The sequence below is a fragment of the Equus caballus genome, chromosome 16 (genome assembly GCF_041296265.1).
Source record: "Equus caballus isolate H_3958 breed thoroughbred chromosome 16, TB-T2T, whole genome shotgun sequence".
Lineage (NCBI taxonomy): Eukaryota > Metazoa > Chordata > Mammalia > Perissodactyla > Equidae > Equus > Equus caballus.
Window position 1 is genome coordinate 19,472,343 of NC_091699.1, and position 15,020 is coordinate 19,487,362.

General features: G+C 47.6%; 1 protein-coding gene across 2 annotated transcripts in view; it reads right to left on the reverse strand.

Annotated features, from left to right (window-relative positions):
- LMCD1 (LIM and cysteine rich domains 1) overlaps positions 1 to 15,020 on the reverse strand; it is a 59,710-nt gene that overhangs the window by 28,701 nt on the left and 15,989 nt on the right. For both annotated transcript variants that reach the window (XM_001491739.7, XM_005600408.4), the window contains exon 2: positions 478 to 566. In XM_001491739.7, the coding sequence (XP_001491789.3) occupies positions 478 to 566 (89 nt within the window). The remainder of the gene's footprint in view (positions 1 to 477; positions 567 to 15,020) is intronic.

The following is a 15,020-nucleotide window of genomic DNA, read 5'->3' on the forward strand; positions in this document are numbered from 1 at the left end:
CTAACGGCCCTCCCGCATGGGGATGAATACCAGGTCCTGGTTTTTAAGTACAGTGGACCCAAAGACTTTCACTTCTGTCCCAGGGGCACTCTTAGATCAAAACCCACCAACAGGGATGCTGGTGCAGGAGGGGGAGATCAAGCACAAACACCAACCCCCAGGACAGACAGTTCTACCCGGAACGGACAAGGCACCAGCTAACAACGGGCCACATCTTCCCAGGGCAGTTCTTGCTGGGCTGATCTATGCAGCCTCCACCTGGAAGTGGTTTACGAAGCACTAAACTTCTTCATCTTGGCTCCCCGAGGGCTTTTCTGTCATTTCTGAATCAGGCCAAGCAGGAGTGCATTCACGCCCGAGCCAGTCCTCCCGCAATGCATGCGTCCTAAGCAGTCCCAGCAGAGAATGACCAGGGTTCCCAGAAAGGACAGCCAAGAAATGAAGGCAGGCAGAGCCTCTCCTGACAAACTCTATTACCTCCATGGATGTGGCTCGAAGCCTGAACACGTCCCCTTGCATCTCAAACAAGGCACACCTCTCGCTGACTGTTGCTGGCCCAGGGACATCTGGAAAAGGAGACAGAAAAGAGGGCGTTTTCCTTCTAAACATCTTGGACAGCGGACGCTTGACCTCTAAAAGACTTGGCATGCCAGCAAAGGGATTGTGTGGGGTTCAAAGGGCTCGAGATGAATAAGCCATCACTTACTGTTTACCAGGAATGGAGAAGACCAGCCGGGAAAGTGGCCATGGGGCAGGCAAGTATGGAAGGGTGGGGCGCTTCCCAGTAAAAATGCAGCGGGAGCTCCTGCCCAGCCTCCAGGGCTGTCAGCAGACACCAAGGCCGTGTTGGAAACCCTCCACCGTGAGGGATCATCTGCTCCTTCCCCAACCCTCACCCACTCCCCTGATCCACTTGTCACAGGAATGGAATCTCCCAGCCCGTGTCTCCTCTCCCTCATCTATTTGTGATTTATTGATAGGGTGCGACTAAACCAAAGCTACAGGCACAAACAAACGTCCATCCTGCCAAATGTTTATAGCTCAAAGCATAACTTAAATATTTTGCTAAAACACGGTAAATCAGGGGCATTGGAAGCCTAGTCGTCCTTTGGAAGGAGAGCAACTAGCATGAGGCAGGTTTTATTATTCGTTACCAGCCAAAGGTAACCAAAGTGCATTGGTGGCTGCTGCTGATGTGTTTACACCCAAATGGCTCTCAAATGGGGCCTTCAAACCAGCAGCATCACTGGAAGCTGGCCAGAAACGCAACCCCTCAGGCCCCAGCCCAGCTCTTTTGAATCAGAATCTGCACTTTACCAAAATTCAGATTTGTATCACCCTAAAATTGGAGAAGCAGGCAGTTAGTATATGGGTCTGCTGGCTGAGAAACTGACTAACTCTCCCCTGGGAGTGGGGGGGGAGGACGATGCACTACAGGTATGCACAGGTACGGGGATTTTATGAGAAGCAGGGCTCCATCAACTAGCGAGATAAAGGGATAAGTTCCTCATTCATCAAACTACTGAGTCGCTTAACCATTTATTTAGCATCTACTATGTGCCAGGCAAAAGGATGCGTCATAAGACTCTGGGGTGCCATGGAGGAGCTCACAGTCTAGGTGGAGATGCAGAGGGAAACACATGCTTATCACCTGCTCCTGGAAGGGGTAAGTTTGAGGCAAGGGAAGCTGCCTGTTGTGGCGTAGAAAGGCCTGGACTTTGGAGCCTGAGAGGCCAGGATTCCAATCCCAGCTTCACGACTTAACAGCCACAGTGGCCTTGGGACAACTGAGCCTCCAGTTTTCTCATCTGCCAAATGGGTACAGAGATAATGTGTGTAAAGTGCAGATGACATTAGGTACTAAAAATGGCAGGTGCTACTATTTCGCACACAGACCTTAGGAGCACAGAGGGAGGTGTGAATAAACCAATGTGGGAAGTCCAGGGTGCCTTCTCAGAGGAGGTGACTCTGGATTGGAGCTGTGCAAGATGAACAGGCAGAAAAGGAGGAGAAAGAGATTCCTAGCAGGAGGAGGAGAAAGCACGAGGGCAAAAAGGTACAAAGGAGCTTGATGGGCAGGGTGTCGCCGTCTGAGCACGCGCTTTGGGACATGCCTCGTCCACCCTCTTTGCTTTTAAGCGAGGAGGGGGAAAACAAGTAATGAAACTTGTGAGGCCGTCCTCGTTGCGAATGTTAGAATTCAAGGAAGGACACGAAATGAAATGTTTTTCTTCTGCACCCCAAATCTTCCCACATAACAGCTCCATGCCTCCCACTTGGCGCCTGCTGTTCACACCATGTCTTCCCAGACTATGCTGTTCTGTCTAATACACATTCACCGCTCGGGGAGTAAGGGCCACGTTGCAATCATTCGAAGGGAAGCACATTCATAGTCATGCCTGTTCAGTGCTAGATTCATGGTCAAATTGAAAAACAAGACGATGCTCACCACCAAGACGTCACCCTAAGTTCAGGAACTTTCAAGAGCAGGCAGACCTTTGCTCCCTCAAGCCGCTGGCATTTAAACCCTGCAGACTTCCGCCTCTTGCTCTTGACACCTTGGATTCTACTAGTTGAAATACACTCATCCTTTCACACTTAATATTTGAGTGATTCCAAGGTTATTTTGGGAGGTATACAATTTATGAATAAGGTTTCACTGTTGGACCGTGTCAGATAGACCCAGAGGCGGCGAGGCCTGGAAACAGATGAGCTATGTGAAACATTTCGTAAGTGGCGAAGCTCCCTGCATGCTTGAGCATCATTGTTCTTCTAATGAGCGGCTGATTTAACAGTCAGCCTACAAGGGGATTAGTCCTGATGCTTGGCTGTGGGAGTTGAGCTGCTGGCTCGGGGTTTGGTTTAGAAATAGTGACGTAAGGCAACACGGCACAGCAGGGCCCTGGCCTACGGGCTGGGGCTGGACCTATGGTGCCAACTCTGACATTTATTAGCTGTGCAGCTAGAGGCAACTCATTTCCTTGGCCTGCCTTGGTTGCCTCTCCGTAAAATGAGAAAACTGGCCTGGATCAGGGTTGCCCAAATTCTGTTCTGCAGAATCATTGTTCTGTGACATGTTTCAAAGTGGTTTACAGCTGGGGGCGGGAAGGATTACAGGATCAAATGAAAATGGCAGATGCCAGATGTGCAGGGACTTCCAGAGCCTTTGAGCGCCAGGCTACACGAGAAGAGGAGAGGAGAGGAGGAGGGCAGGCAGCTATTTTGGGTTAAGAAGTCTAGGCTTGGGGACCAGAAGTTCTGGGCTTTCCTCTCAATTTTGTCCCTTCTTCTGCTGGGCTTGGGCAAGTGACTGGACTTGCAGAGGGTCAGTTTCTTCATCTATGTCATGGGGATAACAAGAACCAACCTGCCTCCTGGAGTTAAATGGGTTAACGCCACATGGAAAGGGCTTAGGATGCACTTATCATGCACTGCGTGTTTGTCGTTGTTGTCATCACCTTGTGTAAACAGTCTGAGAGACCCTGAATCAGATGTTCTCAATTTTTTTTTCCCAGCTGCAGAATTCTAGGGAACTTCAGAGGAGCGACTTTTCTAACTGCACACCTCAGACACTTTCTAATGCTCTACTTTGTTTCGTGTGTCGCCTCTCTGACTAGGTGCAGGAAGCAGAGGTGGCCTTGGTTTCCATCCTGCTAGTGGGATAGTTTCCATGGCGACAGAAGTCCGTGGGAGAGAAAAATAAATGGCCTTGCGAGGAAGAAATAGATTTGGGCCATCAGGCCGGCTCACAGCCGGGTCCCTGGCCAACTGCTGAACACAGTAAATAGCCATTTGTCCATCGCATGCCATTCATCCAGGAGCCAGACAGACCCAGAGATCTCTGACACAGAAATGATGATCCTGTTTATTGAGGACGGGAACACATCAACCAGAAAGAGTGTTTCAAATGAGATATTCCGGTTTATAAACAGCAGGTTTCTCTGATGTGGACTCCATCTCAGATGAAAGATGTCGCAGTGGCTCACAGTAGCTGAGACTAGAAGAGCTTAAAAGGAGCCATCATTTAAAAAAATTGGGTTCTTGGAATGCAGCATCTATTCTGTCCTTTTTCCTGAGGGGAGGATAAAATGTTTTGACAGTTTTCTTTGGCTCAAGCTAGGAGGACGTGCTTCAAATGATGTTGTGGAACTGAATCATGGCAGGGACTTAAAAGGACTTAGATGAGACCAGGAGCCCCTGGGGATGTGCGAGGCAGGGGCAGCATGGGATTCCTCCCTCCTTTGAGCATTTACTTTCAGGTGAACCCCAACGGAAGTCCTAAGGGGAAAAATGTCACCAAGAACAGTGTAGGACTGAGATGAAGAGGAAGTGAAAGGGAGAAATGCGACGTGGAGTTAGGGATGAGTATGGGTCTCGGGGCTAGAAAATGGGGATTCTTCCTTCAGCTCAGCTCCCCCTCCTTGTGTAACAGTTTCCTCCCCTGGAAAATGGGTTTTCCTGCCCTTTTTGCTTCAACAGGGCTATTAAAGCATCGTGTAAGATTAAAACGTTGTTTGTAAAGTTAAATAAGTATTTATTATTGCTAAAAAACAATTATCCAAAACCTGGACATAAGACAGAAAGGTGGGTGGCACAGCCTTTCAACGTCATATGGTGGCACTATGACATTGGCGCCCCTCCCCCCATCCCCAAAAGGATTATCTAGAGAAATTGACTTTGCTCTACTCCAAGACTTGCTGAAGTTACATGTTAACTTGTAAATTTTTGTCTAGCAGAGATATAAATACAAATAATTTTTGTTCTTTCAGAAAAGATAACCCCAAAGGTTATGGCTTATTGTCCTGTAGGACATTAACTAGTTACGGACCTAACCCATCAACCTTGTCCTAACATTAAATTACCTATAAGTACCTAGCTCCTCAAAAGCTTTTTGAACTGGCCTAAATATCTTACTGATTCCTTCATTAATTAATGAGTTGAATAAGTTTCATTTTGTATTTGCGCTAGAGTCATGATTTCACCTTTTTGAAAACTGTACCTTAAAACCACCACATGCCTTCCTGACTATCCATGGATTTGTTTCCTGAGCTGGGGTATTCTGAATTGACACTGAATTCTCTTCCAAGTCAAATACTCTTTGTCTTTTACACGTAAGCGCTGTAATCATATGTGTTAGTAAAGATTATTGGTCAACATGCTTTGTTACTTAAAAACAAACCCTGCCCTCGGGGGTCCCAGCAGAGAAGGTAGAGTGAGGGTGGAGATGGGTGGGATGGGGTGAAGTTACGAGAAGGTCCAGAAAAGAACTGTGATCATATACAGAAAAATGATACTGGAGAGTACCCTACTACCATCAACAACCCCAAAATAAGAACAGCCTGGCAGTCCACACAGCCATTTCACCTACTTAAGAGTCCTCTTCTTTAACAATTATGACAACCCTGTAGGTGGAATCATCACTCCTAGTCAGCAGAAGATGCACGACAGCGAACCCGAGAGAGGGGAAGCAACCTGCCCATTCAGAGTGGTCTGGACTGGAGCTCCCATGGGGGAGGGCGTCTCCTAACACTACCCTTACCAGTACCGGTTTTTGAGCAAAAATATTACATCTTTCCTATTAATGATGACTGTAGCCAACGTTTATTGAGTCCGCCTCATGTGCCAGGCATAGGCCAAACATTTTAATAATATTTAATTTAAGCTTCTTGATGAACCTACAAGAGAGGTACTTTTAGTAACCTCATTTTCAGATGAGGAAACAGGCTCAGAGAGGTTAAGCCTCGTCTTCAAAATCCAATAGCTAGTAAGTGGAGCCAGGATGTGAAACCAGGCAGGGCTTACTTCATTGCTACACTCTCATCCAATCTGCTGCGGCACTTTCCGCCGAGGGGACACCACTTGACAGTTTACAAAGTATATTCACATCCCTTATCTGCCTTGGTTTTCACAACCACCCTAGGATGTAGATATCTCACATTTGGTTCATGAGAAAAACAAGCTCATGGAACTGATGGGATTTGATGCTCAGGACGTAATTCATACTCATGACTTTGGAATCCAGATCCTGTGACTGTCTACCACACTAGGAGTCTCCAGAGTCCAAACAGCCTCCTACGAGTCTAGCCTTGACTCTGGGCATCAGGCCAGTAGGATCCAATGGGGACAGTGTGTCTATAGGGGTAGGAGGTCCTGGAAGGCTTAGAGTCGGGAGTAGGACAAGGTCATGATCACCTTGGTCCCCAGATTCCTATCATCCAACCCTGATCTGCTAAGTAAACTAAAGTGTAGATGTTCAAGGCAATGGACAAGCTTCAAGGGCCGTTGGAGAGGCAGCAGCCAGAGGAGAAAGTGGATCAGAACCACAGGGAGCGCCTGTGAGAGAAAAGCACCAGGACACTGGCTTCACCTGGTTTATCTGTGCCCTCCCTGGAAGCCTGAAATGACTACAGCTCATGTCTGCTTAGTACCAGAGCAGGGAGCTGGAGCTCACCCTCCGACCCAAGTTGTGGAGATGGTTGGACTGACAGTGGCTTAGGGGACACATTGGAGACTGTTTCCTAGAAACTGTTACCACTTAAAAATAAGAACAAAAACTATAATAACCAAGTAGCAAGCCATTTCTGGGTTTGTTCCCAGCTCTTAATAGTTTGTCTATATTAAGGATATTAGCACACATCTCATTCTGAAGTTATGCTGAACCACCTTTTTTGTTTTTTTTTGAGGAAGATTAGCTCTGAGCTAACATCTGCCAGTCCTCCTCTTTTTGCTGAGGAAGACTGGCCCTGAGCTAACATCCATGCCCATCTTCCTCTACTTTATACGTGGGACGCCTACCACAGCATGGCTTTTGCCAAGTGGTGCCATGTCCACACCCGAGATCTGAACTGGCTAACCTCGGGCCACTGAAGCAGAACGTGTGCACTTAACCGCTGCGCCACCGGGCCAGCCCCTGCTGAACCACTTTTAAAGGGATAAAGTTTGTTGAGTGTTAGATATCATGGGGTTCCCATGATTTGGTCCCTCTCACCTGTCCAAATTTATCTATTTCTATTTCCATATCATCTACTGTTTCTACCCAGATTCTCTCCCCATCACCTGGGCCTCTTGCAGTCCTAAACATACACTTGGGGTCTTGCTCATGCCCATCTAAACCTCAGAGAGCTTCGACCCCACCCACTGTTTAGGGACCAGCTTAAGTCCCATCTCTTCCATAGTAAAAAGAATTAACAGCGGCTGTAACAAGTACTAGGCTTTGTGGTTTTCCAGTAACTGTGTTAAGCCCAAGCTCGTGCAAATCCTACAACACCTCTGTGAGGCTGGTATCTTGTGTTGGTTCTCAAGGTGCGGTCCCCAAGCAGCACCTGAGAACTTGTTAGCACTACAGATCCTCAGTCCTCACCCCAGACCTACTGCATCAGGCACCGTGCGCGGGGAGCCCTGCCCTCGCAGTTCAAGCCCTCCAGGGGATCTGGATGCACAAGCGAAGTCTGAGGACCCTTCACCTTGGCTGGCATCCCCGGGCTGCACTGGAATGAACTGAAGAGGAGCATTGTCTTGGTTTGCCGGAGACTGATTCAGGGCCCGGATGCGACACACCTCCAGGGCTAAAACCAGGAAAGCTCCGGGCAAACCAGGATGAGTTGGGCTCCCTAAATAGCAGATTCAAAGAGGTTAAATTAGAGTACCAGAGCTTGGATTTGACCTCATGTTTCTCTGAATCCCGAATCTCCATTTTAATTTAGCCAATGCACTGCAGGCGATGCAGAAGCCTTTTTCAGATATTTTGGGGCCCTTCCACTTAAATGTAGAATTACGAAAGCAATCAGTACCAGGAAGGAGAAAGAGCGTGTCAGGAGACTGTCCTGTAGCAGGGGGATTTGGCCTGGCCTGGCTGTGTACGGGGACAGTGCTTCTCAAACTAATCAGACACTCTGATTAGCATAAAGATCACCTGGGATCTAGGTGACATGCAAATTCTGGTCTAGCAAGTCTTGGGTGAGTTCTACAGACCTCCCAGGAGAAGCCAATGCTACTGGTCCAGGGATCACACTCTGAAGAGCGAGGGGCCACATCGGTGGTTCCCAAACTTGCACATTAGAATCACCTGGGATCTCTTAACACTTCCAAAGCCCAGGCCACAACGCAGAGCAATTTAGCCACAATCTCTGGGGATGGGCCCCAGGCCGCAGTCATTTTGGAAGTTCCCCAGGGAATTCCAATGTGCAGACAACTTTGGGAACAACCAGGTCTCACCATTGTACCCTCAGCTGCTCCAGCCTGGACTGTAAGTCTCTCAGCTCATTAGCTCAACATCTCTTCCTCCGAGACTACTCACAGACCACCATCCCCGCAAGATGAGTTTTTACAGCATGTCTGAATTTTGTTACTGTCATTTCATTTTGGTTCCATCTGCCCTGGCACAAGCCCGCCTCATTAACAGCTGACAAAGCAGCCACTGCCCTTTCTCTTCCTCTTCCTCTAAATTTCACTGGCTGGCTGACTCCCCTCGGGGGCTTTCACTGATATTGAGACCCTCTGCCAGGCTTGAGATCAGGAATGGTCCTCCCCACCCACTGGGGCCAAAGAGGGGACCGAAGGATCCTGCCAGACAGAGGAGCCCAACCTGGGACACCTAAGACCAAAATGTTATAAGCCACATCAAGGAAAACTGGCTTTTCTTTGTTTGCTGAAGGAGGATGATTCTTTTGGGGAGAGGCCTGGCTGGGCGGTATCACAGGGTCCTTGCACTTCACTTTCTGGCTCGATAACCCCAGGGTCTTGACAGGAGTCTGGACTACTTCTACTTTTTATTTTTGGTGAGGAAGATTAGCCCTGAGCTAACATCCATTTCCAACCTTCCTGTTTTTGCTGGAGGAAGATTGTCGCTGAGCTAACATCTGTGCCAATCTCCCTCTATTTTGCATGTGGGACACCGCCACAGCATGGCTTGATCAGCGGTGTGTAGGTCCGTGTCCAGGATCCAAACCTGTGAACCCCAGGCCACCAAAGTGGAACGTGTGAACTTAACCACTACGTGACCAGGCTGGCCCCTTCTTCTACTTTTTGAAGCTTCTCCAACAATTGAAAAAATGAGTTGCCAAAACAGGGTTACAAAAATCCTAACAGGGTAACGAAATCAACACACTCACCAGCACAATGACTCCCCGTCTATAGACTTCAAGTCTACATTTGCCACCCATCCTGAAGGTAAACCCTCCCTGTGACACGTCCCATGTGCCGCCAGAAGTGGAGGCCAGGGCCGGAAACCCAGGGATGCTGGGGGAACAACACAAACTCTTTCCAGTCTATTCACTCTGACATTAGGGTGATGGCTGGCCACCTATTCCATAATATATAGTTACTGTTTTAATGTAAAATGCGTGCTCCCTATCTTGCCCCCTCCAATCAAGCCGAACTGTTGCTCTGTGCTTATCCTCTGGCTTCTGGCTCACTCACCTCCCTACTGATGCTCCTGTTCCAGGGAAGCCTTGAGCTAGGGCTCCAGGTTGTGGCCAAGAGAATCCTGTCCCCCGAAATAGGAGGTGAAGGAGCGGCACTTGGGGCCAAATCCTAGAGGGTCCTATCTTTTATCCAATCTGGGCTTAAGATGACTGGCTTAGAATATGGTGCAGCAGGCAGAGGAATGTGCAGACCAGGCTGCTGGCAGTCTTTCTCCTTATTTGAATCTCCATTCTGCACCGTCCGACCTATGCTCTCTTCGATGACCTGGAAATCAGCCATGGAAACAACTTTGGATAAAGCACTGCATATCTTACTCAGGCAGCAGCAAAGACCTTGTCTACATTACAGGTCATAGCTGGGGGCAAAAATGTTCTTCAGGGGGCTGTGTGTGCAAGTGTGTGCACGTGTGTGCATGTGCGTGTGTATGTGTCCAAGCCTACCGTTTCTGCCTCAGAGCTGCTCTCGGGCATTTCTAGTCCGGTGTCTGGACAAGCACAGATGCGAAAAACATCTCTTCAACTTAGATACCCTTTTCCTAAATTGTGTAATGCGGATAAAAATGCACAGACTAAACAAATTGAGATTAGCCCGACTGATCCACTACTTCGAGTTCTACGCAGGGAAAACTTTTTCTTTTTTGTTTTAAAAGGCCAATCCTATTTAAAGCAACACAGAACAGGAAAACATTTGGTGGGTGACGAGCTGATTGCAGAAGTGCCCGAGTCATCAGTATTTGAGGGTACAGATTCAAGGCTTTTTCCTGTTGAATGGTTTGTGTGTGGCCGAGTGCCTTTGTCTGATGGATTTAGCTCTGGATGTCAGGAGTGTCCCCAATAAAGTGTTAAACAAAGGCCCAAGAAAAAGAGTACTTTTTACTGTCTAGAAATGGTGTTTTGTTTTTGTTTTGTTTCTGTCTGTCCGGGTAGTCCGTCCAGGCCTAACTCTAGGAGAATCTGGGTTTGGGGCAAAGTATACCAGGAGCTCCTTACTGCCCTCCCTCTCTCAACATGTCACGTTTAACAGGCAAAATTAAGTTAGCTTCAAAGCGGCCAGGACGGAACACTGAAGTCACAGAATCCCAACACACGCTGCTCCGGGGCGCGTGAAAGGTTAGCAGGACACAGGATGGCCCCAGACTTTTGTGGGGCAAAAGGGGCCTGTTCCTTCTGTGTCTCCTAGACCAAGCTGGCCCTGAAGTGGGTCCCAACCATCTCTTCAGGCTCCTTGATGAACACGCCCCTGGGGAAGTTCTGGAAACTGCCGTCCAATTCCTACTCTCACTTCTTCAAGGAGATCCTTGATTTTCCTCCACTAGGTACCCCCTCTCCCCCCTACAATCTCCTAATCACCACATAAGACCCTTTACGGAACATTTCCACAGTTGTAATCACTAGTTTGGTTCTGTCTTCCCCTGCAGGGAGGAAATTATTGGAGATCCCCAAGGTACATGCCTTGTGTGAACAAAAAGGGTTAATCTGGCTATGAAAACCGAGCAGAAAAGCAAATCCATATGTGGAGAAGGAACACAAAATGAAAGGTTTCTCTGTTTAAGTTCCTGCTTTTGCCTCCCCCTTCCCCACTACCCCCTCCTTCCATCAGCCTAGCTTCACTGATTGGAGGCTGGTTCCAGAAAAGCAGGATTGCCCAGACCCAGAGTCATGAAAGGAGGTCCGTGAAGCGTGGCAGCCCGCCTTCGGGGTGGCTGGTTCTAAAACCGCACCCCAGCCCAACAGCCGAGCCTATCCTTAACTGTCTGCAGCCTGGAAATCTCCTCCTGATTAAAAACAAGTAATTGCAGTCATAGTTCCCTCTGTTATCTGGCCCGGTCGGCCCACTGAGTCTATTCGTAACGTCTACCTCTTAGTGCATTATCGCTTGGCCTAATAGAGCAGACACCGCGGGGTCTCTGCTGGCCAGATAGGGGATTATCTACCACTTTTTCTTTTCTTCTTTCTGTCTGCCTTTTCGGTAATTTTACTCTCTTGCATTTTTGGGACTTTCATCAAAAAGTAGGCAAAGAAGCGATAAGACTTCACTCAGCAAATTTTTTCAAGCGTTTGCAGCTCTTGGAAAGGTCTAACATGAGGGACGTTTGAATGGAAGAACCATAGCACTTCTGTGAAACCATCTGCGTGGCTGGGCTCCTCTCCTAGCCGGCAGTGGCAAGAGCCCTTGAAGGTGGGCAGCCTCGAAACATGGCAGAATATCTCTTTTATCTTCCAAAGGTGATAGCACTGGGGTCGCTTTGAAAAAAGAGGAGTTCCAAACAAAGCAAAAATTTCCAAATCCTAATTTGAGTGATTGATGGCTGGATGACTGAATCTGTGTCAAGGCCCATGGAAAATCTAGGAAGTTGTCGGTCCCCACCCACGACTCCGACTCCTTTGTTTAACATTCCATTGGCAGGGTGAAAATGATGCTGACTGGGGCAGAAGGGAAACCAGCCCCTTCGGCTGCCAGCTTCTTGCTGATAGCTGATGTTTACACGTGATTGTATCCAAAGCAGCTCCACAAATCTTATTTATAAGGGACCCTGCTGGACTGAAGTGGTAGGACTTTTAGGACTGAACTAATATTTTCCTTCGACACCAGCTCCCTTTGAACTAGCCATAGGCACTGCCCAGGCTAACGTGAACAGGGAATTGCACCAACACAGACTGGCAAAACCAGCAGAGGGGGCACAACTAGTCTCCCCGGTTTTTGAGAAGTGCCCCACGTTTCTAGAAAAGTCAGCCCATTATTTGAGGGACTGGCTGCTTAATTCAAATAGTTAGTAGGAGGAGGGTCCTCCTGCCTCCCCCACCTCCAGACTTTTTATGGATCTTTGGAGACCACTAAGGTTCCCGGAGTGTGGGCAGCGTTCTCATTGACTATGAAAGGGATTCCCGACCTGGCATTTCTTGCCAAGCTACCTGTTTCCAGAGGCTCCAATGCAATCTTTTTTCCCTTGAAGTTGTCTTTTTTCTTTCTTGGGTAGGCCCTGCCCGGTTTTGGGGAAGACGTAGTAAAGCCATCAGGCTCACTCTGAGCCAGAAGTTATCGAAACCCCTTGGGAGACTTTTTTCTAGAGGTTTACCAAGTAGCTTGGAGAAAGTCCATATAGAGACTCTTTACTCTCCCTCCCCCCATTTCCTAAAAGAGAACAAGCTGTTGGGGTCCCTAATATCTTCAGGTTACACTTGGAAATTAAAATCTAATTGGCTCCATGGTTCTTAGGTTTCGGGCTTTAATAGACTCCATCTCAAGTAGAAAACTGTAAGCTCGAGGCTGACAATGCTTATTACGTCTCCCCAGTTTTATAAGACTCCCCTGATTTTAGTGGCCTGATGTCTTAAGAATGTTAAAATTACATCCTTTCTATAAGGAGGTAATTTGGTCCATCCGTGTGTGTGTGTGTGTGTGTGTGTGTGGTGCACGTGCATGTGAATTCTTAACTTGCAGCGTTACTGACCTTTCCGAGGATGACACACTTTTATGAGAGTTCACTTTGCAAATAGCGGAGACCCAGTACACTAAGCTGGAGGGTTTCTAACTGAGCCTCTCTGAATCTTAACATCTTCAAAGGCAACGTGCTGTGTACATGTTCAGCATGTTATTAAAAGTCTGAAGGCTTTCCTTATGCAAATGATTCCTGCTGGGGATCTCCTGCCTAAATTCTTAGGCTAACTTACATGACAATGGAAGTACTGAGACACACACACCCCTCCTTCAGCCAACAGGGGTGCTGTGATGGTAACAACCCACTTGCGTTTTAGTGTAGTGCCTTTAGCAAGACATTTTCTTGTTTTAAAACAAGTAGCCTTCTTATAAATGACTTCCTTCTTCTCTCTTCTTTGTTACCATGTTTTAAAAACCAACATTCAATACACTTTTTAGTTCAAATATTCCATCCTTTCCCCCTACATAATGAACTAGTTGTACCTACTGTATATAGCTGAATTCTCCGTATAAGAAAATCTGACACAAGAAAATGATAGATTCTTAGAAATGAAAACACCTTAAAGAGGATTTAGGCCAAGTTTTTCTAAGCCCAGTTTTATGAAGCAGAAATTAGCAGATGGTCATTTGCTTTGCAAATAACTCACTTTCAAGGTCTCACCTTTGAAGCTCATCTAACACAATTAAATCATAAAATCAGAACTATAGAAGCTAAGTTACCTTCCAGAAAATTATCTCGAGTAAATTTAGAATTATTCATTGAACCATATGGCCCAGGAAAGATGCCAAATTCCTGTATGCCTCTGAGCCTGCCGGAATGCAGTTCCCTCTGCTTGGTCCAGTTCTCTCTCCACCTAACAAACTCCTATTCGTCCTTCAGGTACCCTTATCATGTGGTCTTAGAAAACTATCTTGTACTTCCTGTAGTATCCATCATGATTCTAATTATTCAATTGTGTACATAACTCTTTAACGTCATTCTTTCCTGCTAGACTGTAAGTTCTCTGGGGCCAGAGGCCCCGTGTGTCTAGTCCATTGCTCTATCATCAGTGCTTGGAATAATGCCTTGCACATGGTAGCTCCTCAATAAACATTTGTTTGAATAGCTTCTTTTATAACACTTCTGTTTTTGCCTTTTATCAATGCTTCTTGGCGATTAAAAGCCAACACACAATAGATACCCTGTGTCTGAGGCTGATGCCTGCAGGAGGAGTTGGAAGAAAAAAGCACTACCCTGGTCTCCAAGATTCTAGCTTCTCCTGGTCGCCCAAACCCCTCCAGCCAACTCTTCTCTGTCCACTTAAATGGCTCCCCTCTCCCCTCCAAGGTTCTGGCACTGGTTCTCCTCTCGGCTCGGTTCTCAACATGCTCTTCTCTTACGCAGGAACCTACTCACTTGGCTTCAGCTCTTCCCTCCAGCTCTCAGCTTTATCTCCAGGGCTGTTTTCAGCTCCTGGAATCTCTTCGTGGACAGACTGATGGAACGGCCAGCTTGCCTTCTTTGCCTTCCAAACCCACCAATTCTCCTATGTTTATGATATCCCTGCCTGTCCAGTCACGCGGACCTGTGGTCTGAATCCCAGTCAACTGCTCAAGGTCAGCAGACTTGGAAAGCAAGCTCTTCTTATTGGTCAGAATCTGGCTTTTCCTCATTGAGGGAGCCACTGCTAGCTTGTGTCAGCCTTTCTCTGTGTACCCCAGAAGGTAGAGATGGTCTCCCGGTGGGAGAACCAGTTTCTGAAACTTCTGGAAGGGGACTCGCTAGAGAGAGAAAATCAGACTTCTCTAGAGAAACTCAGAATGTAGCAACCACAGGCTTCTCCATGAAACAGAATATAGACAAGCAGTGGGAAATTGTGAAAACTCAGGCCAATCCGTGAGAGTCAGTAAGCTCCGCAGGCTCTCCATGGCATTTCTGGTCTTGGCTCATGGCTTCGAAATCTCCCTTTATCCACTCCTGCCCTTGAGACGATCTGCTGGCAGAGGGCTGGAGGAACGCTGGTCATGCTGGAGCCTGGGGAGTTGAACCTGAGCCCCGGCTCCTTTTTTCACTTTCTGTGTGACCCAGCGAGCAGTTTCCACTCTCTGAACCTTGACTTTTCTCATCTGTAGAATGGGTCATAATCCTTACCAGAGTGGTCCCTGCCAGCATAATCCCT